Source organism: Ixodes scapularis, unplaced genomic scaffold (genome assembly GCF_016920785.2).
Source record: "Ixodes scapularis isolate PalLabHiFi unplaced genomic scaffold, ASM1692078v2 PGA_scaffold13__105_contigs__length_92229423, whole genome shotgun sequence".
Taxonomy (NCBI): Eukaryota; Metazoa; Arthropoda; class Arachnida; order Ixodida; family Ixodidae; genus Ixodes; species Ixodes scapularis.
Genome location: NW_024609839.1, coordinates 28,658,234 through 28,676,984, shown reverse-complemented (window position 1 = coordinate 28,676,984; position 18,751 = coordinate 28,658,234). Strand labels below are relative to the sequence as shown.

Genomic DNA, 18,751 nt, shown 5'->3' with positions numbered 1-18,751 from the left:
AAAGCAAAGAAAAAAATGTGTATTTTGCCGTTTTGCGTTCAAGAGACAATCTGTTATTTTCTGTGTTGCCTATGTTATTTCAGTGATGTGAGCCACTGGTATGGTGTAGTTTCGGAATTTGTTTCCTATAAACGAGACAACACTATTATTCTTTGTTTTAAGGCGCTACCAGGTTGTTGTTCGGCAAATCTTTTTGTCTTTAGTCTTCATTTATTTGGCTTTGAAGACCCTAGTGAAAAAAGTCATTTGAATGAGAAATGTCGTGTCCAATAAACACATGAATTATACAAGATATATGAGAACATATAAGAATTATATAAGAACTTTATAAGAACTATATAAGATATATAAGAACCATATAGGAAAAGTATAAGAAACTTCTCCCAAGTTTCTTATATGGTGCTCGCATGTTCTAATATATCTTATATAGTTATTATATAACTCATAGAGTTCTCAAATGGTTCTCATATGTTCTTATATATCTTGTATGATTCATATGTGTTTATTGGACACAGAAATTTCTCATACAAATGAGAATTTTCAATAGGGGAGCCACGGCACCGCAGAAAGGCAACAGCCCGTACCATGGAGGCCCGCGGTGCCGCGTTCAGTGAACATGATAATGTGAAGAGTATATACATGCAAGATGACGACGACATGGATTGTTGGTATTGGGGAGGATGGCAGTAGAAATCAAGATTTCGTGGAAATGGGTTGGGCGGGTCAGCGGCGATCCATGGGGTTCTGGCACGCCCTTCGATCGGTGCATGAAGAAGCCCGAAGAACATGATGGCGCTATTACTCACTGGGGTCCACTAGGGTCGAAGCATCAGGCTCCAAGGAGGTAGCCCAGCCAAAGTAAAAGCTGCCGCCTCCAAGAAACCGAGGCCCAGCGCTCGGATCGAGGCACCGCCGTCGCCCGGTTTGTCGTCCTCTCAATGTCGTCGTCGTCGTGTTCTTTATTTATACGCGTATATATGTATGAAGAAAATAAGATAGATAAAAAGACCCATAATCGAACGGCCAGTGGCGCGCCCACCGGGCACTGCCTTCGAAGGAAAAAGCCAGCCTCAAAATCAAGAACCACAACTACCATCCCCATCATTTACCACTCGATAGCCGAGACGCCCCATGAAAGATGGCTCTCGCCAAGCCCCCCAGTCCAATAGGGGAAACGTCACGGCTGCGGGATGTCCAGCCATTCGATCCAGAAAACCTGTCCGCGCCAACAAGGTCGAGGAACTTAGAGTGATAAACCGGAAGTTCGGAAGTGGGACCCCTCTGGTTGCCTCCCTATTGTACGCAAATATGACCACTCATCACATGACCTCCCAAGAGCCGTGACGTCATCGGTAAGATGGCAGCGCCCAGAGCTGGCGGATGCCAGTTTGTTCGGTGCGCGGTAGCCGTGATGTGCAGCTGCTTTCCGACGACTTCAGGCTTCTTCGTGCTCGCTGACGGAAGTATAATGTGAAAAAATGAAGAAATGAGACTTTATACAGTTTTTACGCAAGATCGCTCTGGATCATCTGGATATTACAATTAATACAAGTAACTATATAACGCCCCGTGTATCTAGGCATCTAAGAAGTACTCATCCATGTCAAATAAATTTAGAGAATCCAAATAATGATACCTATAAGTATTCTTTCTTTCCAAGAACTATATCAGAGTGGAATAACCTCCCCGAAGAAATAGTATTAAGTGATACCCTAGCTTCTTTTGAAACATGCAATTCTAAATTGTATAATCAATACTAACGAACCTTTCCCTCCGGCACTGGATAATTTAGATTATATGTTTTTGATACTTAAATGGATTGGGACTTCCGTGACTCCATTTATTATCTGCTCATGTGTTCTTGTTGTTTTTTTATCAGCCTTTGTTCGATGTTGTTTTTGCGTGCTCAGCAGCGTACGCTCTTGTAAGTTTTAGCACTGAGAAGATATTACACGTAAAAATGTTTTTGTTGTCTATTAAGTGTGATTTACCAAAATAGTGTACTCTTGTCTTTCGTGAGTTGTAGTGTTGAAAAATGTGCCTTCATATGTACTACTTATTGTTCTATATTGTATATCTGTTAAACTCCTGTAACAGCCCCTAAGGGCTAACAGTATAAATAAATAAAAAATAAATAAAACATTATTAACGCCTGTGAGACAGCATCAGCTCCGTATCGCCATACCGGCGCTTGGATTCCCGAATGTGTGCTCGGATCGATAGAACTTTGAGTGCTTTTAGCATGAAATTTTCGCATTCTCTTAGCTTTGTCTGAATGTTTGAATATCTGATAATCGACACGAAATGTATGCGTCGGACGCAGGGCCTAGGAAAATTCGTTTCAGTCCTGGCGTAACTGCATAATCACAGAAACCTTTTAGCGAGGAAGCTCCTGCGACCTTTACGTTTTGTACTTATCAAAAATCTTACGATATAACATCTAGCATAAAATATTTGCGTTTCTCTAGCTTCGTTTGAACGTTGGAATGTCTGAGAATCGAAGCGAAAGACATACGTCGCGTTAGGGCCTATGGGAAGCTGTTTCAGCCCTGCGTCACCAAATAACCATAGCAACTTTTAGTGATAAAGCTCCTGCGATCTTTAACCTTTTGTGCAAATCGACGATTCTACATTCGATCACAATACTTTTTTGAAGTGAAAAGCTGGCGTTTGCTTAATTGATGTGCATGCGAACTCTTACAAAGCATTCGAACCAATCATTGGGAAAAAAGTTTGTTACAATTATGTTCATAAAACAGTTTATTTGTCCTTTTGGAACTCGGAACACAGCAAGTCTTCACATTCTTGATTGATTCGTGCACACAATGTTGCATCTGATGTCCCTTAGAAATTAGTACTAGTAGGCTCTTTACCTTGCCGATCGGTATGAATGATCCACAGTAACCTCTATGTCTATGATCATACTCCTCTTAGATGGCTGTCTAATCCACCATTCTAACATCTAGAATCTTTAAAAAAATGCAACCCCACTCTTCAGAGCTCCAGAGATAGAACCCCACATATCAGCAACTTGTTAAATATCATTCAACTCGGAAATAGAAGATTACCTGCACATTTTGCTCTTCGGTGGGATTCATTGCAGCAACACTTGCTTCATCAAGAGTGCACTGTATTAGTTGGTCAATTATTTACTTGTTCTGATTACCTGGACAAGATGATTATTGGTTTTCATCATTTGCCAGAAGAGCAGTTTTGTTGAAAACATGTTTACTGCCATTCCTTTCAGTCTCTTCAATAGACTTTTTTTTTAAAGTATAGGCTGCCTATACTTCGTTTCGCCGTAACTTAGAAAGTGGCACCCGCTACAGCCCCCTCGAGCCAATGAGAGAGACGGAGTGAAGGTTGTGGTCGGTTTGCCTTGCTGCATACCCGACCCGGAGGAATAACACGAAGCCAACGGTTTCAACAACAAGAAACTACACTTAATTGGACATGGACAAGACGATTAACATTGCTACCGGCGCTGCCGGAGTCCAGGCAGCGACTCTTTGTGTGCCGCCTCTGATCTGCCTTATCAAGGCTGATGTGCGCGTGGCTGGCGTGACGTCGCCGCCACGCGGGAAAAGTTCGGCACTCCTGCCTCGCAGTCGGGCAACTGGGCTGGGGAGCCGCCAGGGTGCCCACAAGGTGTGCGGCAAGTCTGTGCAGACGAGCGCTCTGATATGTTATGACGTGTCTCGCTCCAGCGTGCGTATTGACTCACCGAGATTGTAGCCTTCGCCGTTTGCCAACTTGTGATGAAACGAATCGCAGTAACTACTATTCTAATTACCCAAGGCCTTCCTACTTTGGGCATTTGTTCGACAAGAATGTTGTGTCAGCCATCACTGTGAACTCGGCTCAGTGCCTATTGGACTCGAATGCTGCTTCAGCGTTCGACGTGAACTGAGGCCCATTCGTGTGCTTTACGCCGAAAAACAAATGGTGACAGTTGTGTTGCTTGATGGAGTTTTGCAAAGGGTCTAGTGTGTCATGTGTATAGGAAGTGTCCTGCTATATAATAATGCATCAACACATACTATTAAACTAGATGCTCGGAGGTGTGTTCATCTTTATAATTAACAAGTTACAGCAATAATTATTTCTTACGAGTGTAATATTTAATTTCAGCAGCTGGGCCCGTTTTGTGCTCATCAACGTCAGTGAGCTATGATGGTATTATTATGTGTGTATAGTTTTAAATATCATTTTTGCAGTGCTTTTTAAATATACTTTTTGCAGTGCTTCCAGGGGTCTTTGAAAGGAATGAATTAATAAATAACATTTTCACATCACTGGAGCTTGCTTTCGGTGCACCATATGTTCCGGAGAGGTGAAAGGAGTGCAGCCACATGCAACGAGTCTGCCAGTCTGGTATGTCCAATTAATTAATCTTAGGGGATAAGAGATGCAAGTGTCCTCAAAAGCTCCGCCGCCTGCCGTGAACACAATCCTAGGTGTGTAGACTCTGAAGGCGTAAAGGCAAGCGGAAATATGTTTATTTGGTTAGTGTATCAAATGTGTTTATTTCCACTTGAATACATAATTATTCATTCTTAGCAAAATGTTCCATGACGAGTTCTCTCTCCGGCAGTCTCGTGTCAGGCGTTCAGTCGTAGTACCTGTGCTCTTTGTTGTCGGATGACGCTCCTGGCACGTCGGTGTTCAGTTTGGTCGAGTGGCAACTTTGACTGATGCCGCCCTGTAATGACACGTCATGTGCTGCCACTGACATCTGATGCACGGAAGCTGCAGGGCTGGCTTCTAATCTGCAAATTTTCCTGGTAGTGTTCTGGGTCAATGCAGCAAGCTCGGGCATGAATTGCTTACGTGGCTGTGCCTTTTTCTGTACCGTTGACTTGATGGCTGGCAACAATGTTAGTTTACTATCCAAGCAATCTTCACTTCCATTTCGTAATGGCGAAATCTTCTGCATCCCGCCGCCACTGCAACTTGTGTAAGTCTCGTGTGGCAAAGTGAAGTCGGGTGATGCTTTGTGTCCACTTTTGAGAGCAACCAACCATTCTATTTCTTCAAGTCACTCAGCGGCATTCTCCCCAAAGTTGGAAGTTGTGTGCTTCGTGGCGTGGTGATGGGGATCAGGAGCTTCGGGGTAATGTCGGCACCAAGGCCAAAGGCTGCCAATCATAATCATCAATGTCCCGCGGTCACTCATCGAGACGTGGTCGAGGGTCGTTCGGCACGAAACCCTCGCAGGCCAGTTCATTGGTACGGTCAGCTCCAATGGACATGGTCGGCCTTATGCAGCGGTAGCAGAGTGGTTTTCGGTCGGCCATTCGCAACACCTTGTTTCCTCGGTGTACTTTTTTTACTGCAGACCTACACCGGATGTCGAGAATGCTTCGGCGTTGGGGCGTTTCATTGAACTGGCATTGAATACTAAGGGGTAGTCGGTGGTGGTAATCGTGCCATTGTGGCGTAAGTCGTCCTCGGTTCGTCAGATGCCGCTTCGCTTGCAGAAGTCTGCGGTTGAAACGCCTGTCGACCTTGTTCCGAAACAATCTCGGCAATCAAAATAAAAGCCGGGCAACTGATGGCAGGAAGTAGCTTCCTGAATTCCTCCCAGACAATCTCGTGGATTATGTCGCGGATGCCTGGGAGGCTGGCGTCGAAGTTGCAGCTGGACGACTCGAGTGTCGAGATGCTGGGGAGGTGTTGATTGTGACAGGCTCGTGCATGCAGCGCACGTATAATGTTGGGAGCGTTGGTGATATGAATTCTTCGACAGTTGTTCTGGGGTTGCGGACAAGGCTGCCGAAAGGCTGCCGAAGGTGTTGTCGCTCACATGAGGGACATGGGATTCTTAGCTTCTTTGTTTTCTGTAGCATCCGAGTCGGCGTGGGCGCTCGATCAGGCGCAAAACATCCTCCACGAACGCGGTGACGCCCTCGTTGGGGCCGTGTCCTGGACAGAACCGGGAATTCGGCACTCGCTCGTCAATGTTGGATGATGAACGTGCACTTCAGCTCGATCTAGCAAACTTCCCACGGCGTTAAGGAGGATTCGTGGTTCTCAAACCAGTGCCTGGCAGGTTTTTCCACGAGAAGTATAGGTTCTGCAGGAGCTGGTTGCCTATCCAACCACTGTGGCGGGCGACACAGTCATGTTGTTCAATCCAGCCCTCGACGTCTTCATACACCTTGCGTGAAATGGCGTCGGAGTGAGGTGCGACGGGCAAGCAAACAATGGTGGGAGCGGAGACGGTTCGCTGCTACAGGTTTCTTATTGTTGGCTTAGTCAGCGTCGTTTTTTTCTGGCAAAAGATAGAATTTCGGTGATTCTTGCTGGTAGCAGCGACTGGCTCTGAATTTAGGTTCTTCGTGGTGTATTTCCAACGTTCGTCCTTGTGGTACTCCCTCGTCTTGCGGCTTTTCTGCCGGGCTCCGGTTAGGGCTTGGTACACGGCTCGCCGGAGGTTTAAGACGTGGGAGAGTCCACCACCCGTGTCCCGTTATCGGGCAAATCGGCTGAGGAGCCGCCAGGGTGCACACATAGTGAAGGGCAATTGGTAAAGTACCCAACACCTCCACCAGAGCATACGATGACAGGTGAGCATGGCCTCGAACTTTCCAGAATAGTCAATATTGACAGAAGATAGGACTGGAGCAAGCATCTGTGACAATATAACAAAACTGACAGAAGAGAGTCTATCATGACCACTAGAGAAGCTGCATTGCTTTAGTGACATTCTGTACGAATAAATCCTCTGCTGTGGCGACTGCCGTGGACGAACTGAACTGAAATGGATGTGAAACCACTTTTCTAGTAATGAGCCGCTGCAGACTGTCGTCGCAAATCGGCGTGAACGGGTGGGCTGGGTAGGTAACACGCGCGATGAAATGTCCATACAGCTTGCAATTCGCGTACCGAGTGTTGATAAAACTTGCGTCGGACGAAACGTGCGACAGACAAGCGGAGTCAACACCAACTGCAACACCTGTGCTCCGTGAAACTGCACGTCTACGCCTGAACAATTTAGGAAGCAGCACAGCACCACCTAAAGCCCGGCACAGGAACTACCAGCTTGAAGGCCGTTCTCCGGTGCGCCGCACAACCAAAGTGAGCCTTCGGTCATTTGAACGGAGCGGCACCACGATTGCACACTGCCAAGCACGACTCACGCAATTGCAATTTTCGTTGCTAAACTGTGTATTCAAATATATTGCGCACGCTTCACTGCAGACCTAAAAAATTCCGATGGTGAACGAGAGCGCAGAAACGCCGCCTTAAAATTTATCCTAGCGGTATTCGAATCAATCCGAGGTCCGAGCAACGTAGGGCCGATTGTCTTTTTCGTGGCAATATCCCTGTCGGTCACCAGGGGTGCTATGTTGCGCTTTTTGGACTCCCAGGAGACTAGGGAGAGGGAAGTGACGTCAACGACACAGCAAACACAGATTGGGTGTTGATTTCGTTTTCTTCTGTCAACATCCAATCTGCGTTTGCTGTGTCGTTGACGTCACTTCCCTCTCCCTAGTCTCCTGGGAGTCCAAAAAGCGCAACATAGCACCCCAGCGACATGCACACCATTCCTCCTTATTTTCAGTTTGTACCTACGTGAGACACCACGCTGAACTAAGTCACTTTCGACCGGCCTCATATGACGGCTTCCGCGTCTGAAATCAACTCGCTGAGACGAACGACAATGAACAAAGCATCCGACAAGCTCCGGCCAAGCTGGGACCAGCCGCTGCCTAGGCGCTGCCATCTTTCCTGTGACGTCACGTGTTTGGTTTGGTCACGTGACGAGTGGTCAATTTTGCGTACAACTGCAGCGACCTTCCGCGGGTCACTTTCAAGTACGCTCCAGAACCCCGGTTTATCGGTCTGAGCCCCTCTACCTCGTTGGTCCGCACCGAGGCTATTGTATTTTCAAGGATAATTTTATTCCTCCTTGTAAAGTCTTATACAGGCGGCGACATGTTTTGGTGGCGCCCTCATATGGAGTCCTCTCCTGACTTCATTACGTTAAGAGCAACAAGTTCGATGGTGTTTGTATCTAGCATGACGGAAGCTTGAAATTATTGTGCTCTGAAACCAACACTGCCAGCACAGTCAGCATTGAAGTTCTTAGATTACTCTTATTTCCGTCGATAAGAAATCCTTTGCTGAAGTCATAGCATTTGGCCAATCGTAGCAGGCCGACCCTTGCGACGCTTTCGATCGCTCACGTCATCAATAGAGATCTCTCCCTGTTACTTTCTCTTCCACTGAAATTTTCTTTTTCCTCCTTCTGTCGCCGCTTTGGGTTAATATCACCAGAGCTTAAAAGAAAAAGAAATAAAGAAAGCAAAAAAAAAAATGCTCACATTTTTAATTTTTTTTAAGGAAGTTTATACTAATCACGTCGCTGAAAGTATTCGCGATGAGAAGCTCGCTAGTGGCTCTTCTGTTTTCCTCACGATGGCTAGTTCACGTGCTACCCACGAGCTTATGTTTTATTTTCATAGTGCATAGAAGCAGAGGAAGTTGAAGTATTTTCGCTCTGGGTGGCTGAAGAAATTCCACCAGGTGGCGATTCCCAAACTTCTCTCCCTTCCCGCCCAGTATAAAAGGCTCTGTTCCCGCCTAGAGCGCATTCGCACAGTCCTCAACAACAACAAGAAAACGACGTCCATCCTTCGCATCCTTGGAGGGGTACGAAGAGGCACCTCACAACGCATGATGCTTCAACTTTACCATGGACTGATCAAAGCACGAACGCTCTACGCACTCCCACTCCTGGGCCTCAATCACAGGCAGTGGGCAAGCTTGGAAAGGGCACAAAGAGTGGCACTGCGCATATGTCTAGGCGTCCCACGGACGGCATCATCGCGTCACACTCTAGTAGAATCGGGAACAAACACAGTGCAAAATGCAGCGACAGAGCGGGCTCTACGACATCTCATACGAAAGCAAGAAACTCCCAGCACAGTATCACTCGTGAAAAACATAGCGACTCGCCGTGCACATCTTGCGACACTCGTCAATCTCCTTGAAGAAATTGCTGGGTGCCCAACCACCCACATTACACTTCCACCGCCGCCCAGTGAGCCTCCCGCAGTGAGGATCGAAATGAATATCGCGCAGATGGGTCCGAAAAGAGTAACACCAGCGACAGTAGCGTATCAACACACATCACAGCACATCGAAGAATTCTACTACGGATGGACACGGACATTCACAGATGGGTCAGTGAAAGCACAGCGAAGAACAGCTACGGCTGCGGCGATCTCGGAAGGACACAGCAGAATGGAGAAGCTGAGCTTTCATGCGTCATCCACAACAGCCGAGCTGGCAGCCCTCCGCCTGGGACTGGCAATGACGGATGGGAAACAACCGGGGAACCTGGTTTTGCTCACGGACTCTAGGGCGGCGCTAAGACTCCTGGAGAAACCCGACAGGGCACCTGCACTCGCACGGGAGGTAATGGCCAAGGCTCAGAATCTCCAAAAGGGAGGATGGACGATCGCCTTTCAGTGGCTTCCATCTCACTGCGGGATTGAGGGCAATGAAGCAGTTGACGCCCTCGCGGACCGGGCCCACGACGAGCCAAACTGCCCCATTTCTCAGGTCCCCGCTTTCGCAGACGCTCGCCTATTGACGCGGCAAATTATCTCTGCACGCAATCCGGAGCTCGAGAATGGACCCCTACCCGCTAAAGTTCCCGGACGCCTGACGAGAAACGAGACAGCCGTCCTTCACAGGTTACGCACCAAAAGCGCCTTCACTCCCGCCTACCTGGCAAAATGGAAGGACCACCGAGATGACGCATGCGGTAAATGTAGGGTGACCGCCGACGACGAGCATCTTCTATGTGTGTGCCCCCTGTACAAACAAGAGCGGGACGAACTAAGACAAACCTACTCCACCCTCGGATGCCCTAGTGACACCTTGGAAGCGCTGATTAGGCCCACAGCAACAGCTGCCAAGGCGGAAAGAATGCTAACAGCGCTAGCCAAATTCTTGAGCCGCACGCGGCTATGCGACATAATATAGCGACACTACTGACGTTCCAGGATGGTCTAACCGCCTAGCAAGATGGACATAGAACCTCACTCCCGAGTGCTAGTCGCCATACGCAGGGACAGTCCGGCTTTTCCTCCGCCTAGGCGAACAATTGCACTGCAGCCCATGATACGCCTGATCCATACACGACAACGATGACGACACTATGACTGTCACACTCTCTCTTTCATTTTCTTCATTTCTTCTCTTCTCTTATCCTTTTCTCCCCCTCCCCCTCCCCCCTCAACGGTGACCTACGGACCTGCATGGTCGCGCAACCCATCGTTGTTTTCTACAAAATAAGTAAAGTAAAGCTAAACAACAAACAACATAGAGCGCATTCATACACAGACCAAATGCTTTACTAGGGGGAATACATTCCACTCTGCTCATCTGCATTAGACAGGACGCCTAGAGCGCCGAATCCAGCCCCGACGGTGTGGAGGTCCAGCGTCAGTCCACGCGCAAGTGCACGTGGATGTTCGCGGCGGCCGCGGCGGTGTCGTATCTGGCTGCATTTACATGGATGCGACCGTAGCGCATCGAGTCGAGATTTCACGATTTCGATTGGTAGCAGTTGGATAGAAGAGGAAGAAGTAAGAAGACAGGCTGCGTGCGATTGGTCCCCGCTCGATTCGATGCGCTACGATCGCATTCACGTAAACGTAGCCTCTGATTCCAGTCGTGTTTGAAAAGTAGCGCAAAGTGCGTCGATGCACCAGGTACGTGCAACGTTCAACCCTTGGGAAGATCATGGCGGCACAGCGCAGCAAAGTATTTAGCGCACCACTGAGCTAGATTTTAGACGCATGTTATTCTTAAGAGTGGCGCGCGGTACGTGTCTCGCGCATTTTCACAACAATGAATTTAGTATGCAGAACAACCATCATCAATATCATCATTTACCGCCCAATAGCCGAGATCTCCACTACGATAGATGGCTTTCGCCAAGCCCAGAAAACCTGTCTGCGCCGAGGCTATTGTATTTGAGAGGAGTGGAATGTATTCTCCCTAGTGAAGTATTTGCACAGACGGTCTTTTGCTTGAGTGGTGACATCTCAGCCATTTTTCCGCTCAATCGTTTTTTATGTATTTTGAAGCACGCGCAATCCTGTGTCACTCAGCTCGAGTGCGTAGCTTTGGCTAATGCATAGACGCCATTTTACCGCCCAAGTCACGCACTGAGTGCGCCAGAGCGTCAGGCGCTGGCACATTCAGGGCAACAATGAATGTCTTCACCCTGAAACAGACAGTCGTGTAGACACCCTGTTCTTGCCGCGAATTAGCGCCGAAATGTTTCGGTGGCGCCCTCTTATGGTTTCCCTCCGTGACGTCACGACTGGGATTTGCCTCGCCGTGACATTACCAGTTGTTGTTCTGGCCACTTACCATCGGGTGCGACGACGATTTCGATGGTGTGTTTAAAAAGCACAGCAGGAGCTAGGAGCCATCGCAATTCGAAACAAACACCGTCAAAGTTGACAATCTGACAGTGCTCATACGCCCATGGTTTGGTCAATCGTGAAAAGCTGACCACAGTGACGCTTTTGGCCGCGCACATCGCTAATAGCCTTCTATCCGTTGTTTTTTTTGCAGAAATTCCTCAAACACCTACATTGCAATGCGTGGTCAGTCATTTTTTAGTAAATATTAGAATCGTCTAAAAGGCGGATTAAAAGAGCCCTAGTCAATAGCTCTTCGTGACGACACGATTTGCCGATTCGTCGCCTCAAGTTACAGGAATTGGGGGAGGGGGGTGTTAGCGTGTTAGCGCACCGCAGCTCGAAGGACGTAGAGCAAAAGCTCGCGCGCGCGTATGCATGCGCAACGGGGTCAGTATCATATAGTGATAGGACAGGCATATTAGCGATATGTAAGCGTCACCGTAATACTGGCGAACCTTGAACACACTCCACATTCTTTTCGGTTGCTATTTTGCTTAGAATCCTCGCTTGTTTCTATATACTTGCTGCGAAAAACCATTATGGGCCTTAAATACATCACATCTAAACATCGCTGACTGATGAATAAAAATGCGGTAACGAAAGCAATTATACTTTTACAATGTTAGTAAAGCTACACACTTTTCGGTATGACCGGAATAACAAAAGTAATCCATGCTATTTTCCGGCGAAGAGACAAAATGCACGCGCGTTTTCCCATAGGAATGCACAGGAGCACCGCAAAAGCAGACTGGTTGCTGTCTGCTTCAATTTGCGTCCCAGAAGTCGCATAAACTCTAGCACCACTTGAGCCTCTAGCATTTTTACATTATAATAGCTCTATGCACAGAGCTTTCGAAGGAGCGTACTTGTGCAAACTACGTCGGTTGAAGAGATCTTCCTCTAAACACCTCGGTGAGCGCCAAACGACCCGCACTAATAACGATAGACAAGGTCAACGAGACCGTTGAGCACTCTACTGACACCGGGAGCCATGAGTGTTATTGTTCCACATCAATGGAGAAAAGGCGATCTTGGGATACTTTTGGAAACAATTATGACCTTAGATTTTTTGTTTCTCAAACGTAAAAAAATATTCGCCATAAAAATTCTATTTTGCCACGGAGACACAATTTTGCAACGAACTATCCACACGTCAATCATCTCTCCAACCAAAGAGAGCCAAGAAATGGAGCGTAGTTAACTACGTTCTTGAACGGGGCCTAGGGCGGGCTACCTCCACCTGAATTGCGCCTAACGACTTAAATATTAAGCATTTGCGTTTTGCGAAAAAAAAAGAAGAAAATAATACGCGTCCCAATTACGCACTTTAAAAAATGTATCTTTGAAACTTTAGTGTCCCTTTAAGGTGCCATTCCCTGCCAAGCGATAAAGAGATACATGGAACTTGCCACGAACTGCGTTAAAAAAACAACAAAAAAACACTGCATTGAAACATTTTTTTAAAGAGCATAGATGGGACATGTATTTTTTTTTCTTTTCGTAATTTTCCAACGAGAAACAAATACTGCGCAATATCTTCACGGTTAAACGCCAGTTTACTGGAAGTCGCGGCCTGCTCTAAACGCCGCCCGCTCTAAACGCCGCCCGGAGATCAGTTGCCCCGCTCATTACTAGTGGATTGGCTTGGCTGCTTGGCCAAGCACGCTAATAAGCCTCGTGTCTCTCTTTCCCGACATCCTCCGGCGCGTCTAGTCCGGCACCTGACAACGCTTGCGAGTTGTGCAAGCAGTCGCACGGCAGCCTCCGGCATCGTCTGCTATTTCACCACCGTCTATCGTCGTCTGCCATGCCCGAAGGACGCAGACATGAACGCCGTTCACGTAGCCCGTTTTTGCCTTTGTCCGTCTGCTATTCGGCCCCCGTCTAAAAACGTTTATAACGATCGCAAGACTCGAACATGAAAGCGGCGTTCTAGCGTTCCATCATGTGCGAGCGACGGTTCAATACGAGCGCCTGTCAGCGTCTGTCGACGTGTGGTAGAAAGTAACCGAGACGACTAAACAAAGAAACAAAATAAATATGCAGTCATTTCAGCTTTTAAGTATTTGGCATTACTTTCGCATGGCATCCGTGGACACGGTGAGAGAGCGTCATGACGCACAATTAAAACGTGAAAAGAACAACAACAACAACAACAACAACTCGATTTCGGAGTTTAGATGCACTGAAAACCTTGAGAGATACTTCTCTTTCGAAGTGAAATGACGCGAACATACCTGGACTAACTTGATACGAGCCGATCGGCCGATTGCCTCCAGCTAAATGGCTCTCAAATGTTTACCTGTGTAGGTATTCTCTCCGTAGTGACACCATGGTCGCAGTCACGACGGTTGCACAATTAACCATGTTGCGGGGCCTCTTTTACTAGAACCAACATCTTTATTCCGCATCAACACGTGCAAAGAAAGAAATCAAGCCAGATAGATCACATTAGTTGATGTGGGATGCTAGGCTTGGGCCAATCCCGCTACGATAACAAGCATCCGCACCGCGCTTCTGAAGGCGCGTACATGAGACAGTTGTTCGTTGCAAACTATGCCGGTTACTGAGACCTTCCCCTAAATAAAGTCACTGGATCCTGGGAAAGTAGCGCCATTGCCTTCCCTACCTGCTAGCCGGACACAAACATATACTAACATACAGACGACCCAAACCTCGCAAGGCGATTGGCTAATCGGCCTACGTTGCCATGAAAATCGCCATCTTGGTCCATTGAAATCTTCGAAGCTTCCAGGGGGTCGTTCTAAACCAGTCGCGCCAAGATCACCATGGAGCATCATCGCACTGGAAGCGTTAATCTTCAATATAAGAGTCTTTGGCACTTCGTATGCGATCACCTTATTAATCAGGCCCGTCTCCATGGATCTCTTACAATTATATTGTTCTTCTTGCGCATTTCAAGACAGTAAACTTATTTTTCAGTGCCTCCAAGCACCGACACAGCATCTGGTGGTGGTACGAACGTGTACGCCTGTTTCGCCGGTGTGTGGTTAGCAAAATCTCGGTATACAAAAACGACTCAATAAAGCTATCCGTCACCAGCGAATCTAGATAGGCTCACCAAGAACGGAGGGGTCAAGGAGAAATTGCTCATTTCATGGACCAAGATGGCGACCACACGCGGAGCTTGGCGTTACTTTCCCAGGATCCAGTGACTTTACCCCTAAACACATCTGTGAATCCAAATCGACCCGCACTGATTAAAATTAATAAACTCAACGAGCTACGCTCGTTCAGCACTACGTAGACGCCGGCAGCCATGTTTGTTAACGCCTCAAACCAAAGCTGGAGAAGCAATCTCAGGATACGGTAGGAAACAATAATGACTCTATCTTAATTAGTTGCTTCTCAAACATAAAAAGTCGATTAAATTAGTATTACGGCACGGTGATAAAAATTTACAACTGACCCTTCACAGGTCAATCATCTCTCTAGCCTATACACCAACTCATGTTTACAAATAAACCGGAGCGCCCCTAGCGAACGCCACCGGCGCCGCGCATGCGCGATGGGGGTGTGGGCAAGAAGCTCGCTGTCGCCCGTAAACAAATCATTGAAATGCGATGTTGTCGGTGTCGGTGTGAGACCCCCTGCCCTTTTTCGCGTTCGAATTGTTGATTCTACGTCTTCCTGGCAATGTCTCTCTATCTTGAGCGGCGTCAGCGAAACTGCCGAGGCTCGTTAAACCGAAAAACTTCGCGTCAATAATGTGACATCTGGCGATTCATTCCGCGTGGACGCCGCAGTATGTACGGTAAAGCTTGATTCGCATGATGAGATTTCGCTCGCAATTTTCAGTCGCGACGCCGCTAGGGCTGCAAAAGCATGAATCGTAGCTGAGATGGTCGACGTCGATACTGAAAATCGCAAGCAGATACGAACCAAGTGAATTAGGCATGACAAGTCGTTGATGGTCACTGGTAGCAGTGATCAACATCTCTTTGTACCTACTGTTTACATCGGGCCTGCTTACCTACCTTCAAATTTAAGTCTTTTGAGGCCTGCACTTACTTCTTATCGCAAGTACCGGGCCAACATTTGGTCTGCGGGCCGGCGTCGTCTAAGAGAACAGACGACAAGCAGAAACGTTTGAAAAAGCAGACAACAGTTCGAACGATCAGGCGGCCGTTTGAACTTTAAGACGCACTGAACGTAGTCCGCAGGTGGTCCGCACAACTTGACGGTTTTCTGGCGTTCATGTTGGAACAAAACAAATAAATCTGATGACCACGAGCATCCGTCAATTCAACCCAAAGTGCTTCCCGCCCAAGCAATCGTTGTCCGACGGCGTCTGCTTTTCCCTTTTTCACGGCACATATCCAGATTCTCGGACGAACCGAGCACGTGAAAAATGACCTCCAAACCTTTCTCGACACTTTCGGTACGGCCCCACTCGCGGCGTTTTTGACGAGAAGGCAGGTTTCTGCCTGGTTCCTTTCAAAACAACGCAGGAATTCACGTCTGGCATGGGGACTTCTGCCCACAGCCCCAGACCGGAAGTGCGATCGTCGCGCCACAACCGCGCCGTGACGTCACAGAGCTGAGTTCGTGTATAGAGATGTAAGCACCTTGTAGGCACGGGGCGGGGCTTAGCAAGCTGCGGCCTCCAAATTCAGCACCTAAATTGCATCTTGCGGCCTTAATAAAGATCGAAAGAATGTACATTTTTTGGCAATTGTTTTGTTTAGTATAAGTTTCCCTTCAGAAAACCTATTTTTTCATTGCAGTGGTACTTGAAGCTGTCATAGGAACCGTGCGCATCTAATTCAAGCCCCGACCAGGGCGCCCCTAGCGGCAAACGGGTCCATCGCATCGGGGAGCTTCTGCCAGTCGCTGAGTTGGTTGTGCGTTGTAGTGGGTTACCCGGTTAGCGTTGTAATTTCTGAGATGGCTATTCCGCACCAAGAAAGCCGCAACAATTGCTGCGTGGTCGGCTGCAACAGTACGTCGAAGATCGCACACGGCAGGAAGTACTACATCGTCCCTTCGAGGCCGTACGAGGCGGAGTACTGATCGACCTGCAGGTGCGACTTGTGCGTCCATACAGGTTAGTGGCGTTTCTTACCTTTCTGTTCGCGCTTTGTTTAAGCTGCTGACGAATAATACAATTAACTTTTTTCTATTCTAGCGACGATGGAACCGCATCGACACCGACGGCAAACTCTAAAGTATGCGGCAAATACTTCACCGGAATCGAGAAGCGGAGTGCGGTCGCCCACCTAAGCCTACACTTGGATGTTTCCATCAGCCTACAGGAAGATAGTAGTGGGAATCGCGGAACGGCGCGAAAAAAATCGCCCAGTTATTGTCAAGCTGATTCAGAAATAAACGTACATAATTACCACGGTCCACTCAACGCCAACTACATTTTTTTGCGGGCACGCTTAATTTTGTTAGCGGAGTACGGCGCTCCGTGACATCCACTTGTCTGTCGAAACGGACCTCCTTCACGTCGTACACGCGGCCAGATTCACGAAGGAGTTTTCCCTTCTTCATACTGGTACCACGGAAGAAGCTTTCTAGATTCGTAACCGCCTTAAACCCCGTCGTAATCACCCCGGGAACACTGTCCACTGTGCTGCTCATCGCCATTGCTTCCCCCCGATGATTCTGCACCGGCTACCGAAGTTTTCCGGATTGGTAATCGCCCTCTGTCCTCTGTGGTGTTCGTTGCTATTACTTCCCGATGATTCTGCGCCGACGGCACCGGCTACCGAAGGAACTTTCCGAATTCGTAACTGCCTTAAATTCCTTCGTAATCACGACGGGGACACTGTCTGACGTGCTGTTCGTCGCCATTGCCCCCCGATGCTCCTGCGGCGGCTACCGCTAGGTCGCGGCGAACAATAGGCGACCGCCGCGACACGGCCGGCATGCTCGCTTCCTATTGGCTGCCGAGCGATTATGAGGTGCACGGGACTCGCCACGGCCCGTGTTCCTTAAGCTGCCATTGGCTGCCGAGCGATAATGAGATGCACGGGACTCGCCCTTCCCCGCATTTCTTAAGCTCTCATTGGCTGCCGAGCGATAATGAGATGCACGGGACTCGCCACGCCCCCTGTTTCTTAAGCTCTCATTGGCTGCCGAGCGATAATGATATGCACGGGACTCACCACGCTCCGTGTTTCTTAAGGTGTCATTTTCTGCCGCGCAGTAATGAGATGCACGGGACTCGCCACACCCCTCGTTTCTTAAGCTGCCATTGGCTGCCGAGCGATGAGATTCAGGGGACTCGAAACGCCCTCGTGTCTTACAACCAAAAAAAAAAAAAGCGCAAAGATTAGACGAAGGACGAGTCAGAGGAATGTACACGACAAGCGCTGACTTACAACTGAATTTTTATTAGGAAAAACATGAAACCTTCGAACCACCAAAACACAAAACACCGCCAATCTTATCAATGTCATTACAATTTCGCTTCGTAAAGACACATGCAAGAAATCTCGCTACCTAACAAGGCAATGGACGGCGAACTGACACCACAAACCCTCCTCGCAACGTGACATGTCAAAATCCTCCGCAATCTGTCTCGTTCTTCGGTTAGTGTGCCGCGTCACAATGGTAGTGTAAGTAAAAAGTGGCGCGCACCCGCACCTGGCACAGTGTACCGCCAAGTCGCCGGAACGAGATCTCGTGGCCAGATGATGCTCCCTTAATTTATCATTAATGCATCTGCCTGACTGCCCCACATATACTTTTCAACACGTTACTTTCTCATTATTTTTGTCCGATTGACTCAACTGGAATTATCCTTCACTAATAAGGCACTTCCAATGTATCCATGGCTGCTTAACCTTATCGGTCCTTAGTGTTCCTATATATTCCAGTGTCTCATCCCCTTCAAGCTGATTACCCTCAGGCATGCCAATATACTTCTGCTCTTTCTTTGTTCTATGACTTCGTCAATTCAAGTGGTTCTGAAACTTTCTGGTTGCCTTTGTATCCTTTTTATTTGCTTTAGACAGCCATTCGACCCCTTCCTCTGAATATTTTCATTAATCAAGCAGGATGCCTCACCTCATGTCTACTTCCAATGTGTCTATCCCGCTTTATGTTTACCTCACTTTCTAATTTCGTATCGCACTAAGAATATCTCTGCTTTCTGGAAGCTTCATGGCGTTTTTTGATTTACTTCGTTACGTCACAATCCTACCAGGTCTTAGGTGCGCATCTTCGTTTCCTTATTTTATTGCGTACTTCAGACAGCTCTTGTTCGAATATCTTAGTTAGCGTTTTCACTCTAAAAAAAAAAGGGTATCACCTTACACCTTTTTGTC

At 47.8% G+C, this 18,751-nt stretch overlaps 1 protein-coding gene across 1 annotated transcript; it reads left to right on the top strand.

The window, feature by feature from the left end:
- Window positions 1–9,075: 9,075 nt before the first annotated feature.
- Window positions 9,076–9,999, top strand: LOC120844634. Its single transcript, XM_040216498.1, has one exon. The coding sequence runs from the start codon at window positions 9,076–9,078 to the stop codon at window positions 9,997–9,999; it is 924 nt and encodes a 307-aa protein (XP_040072432.1).
- Window positions 10,000–18,751: the final 8,752 nt, after the last annotated feature.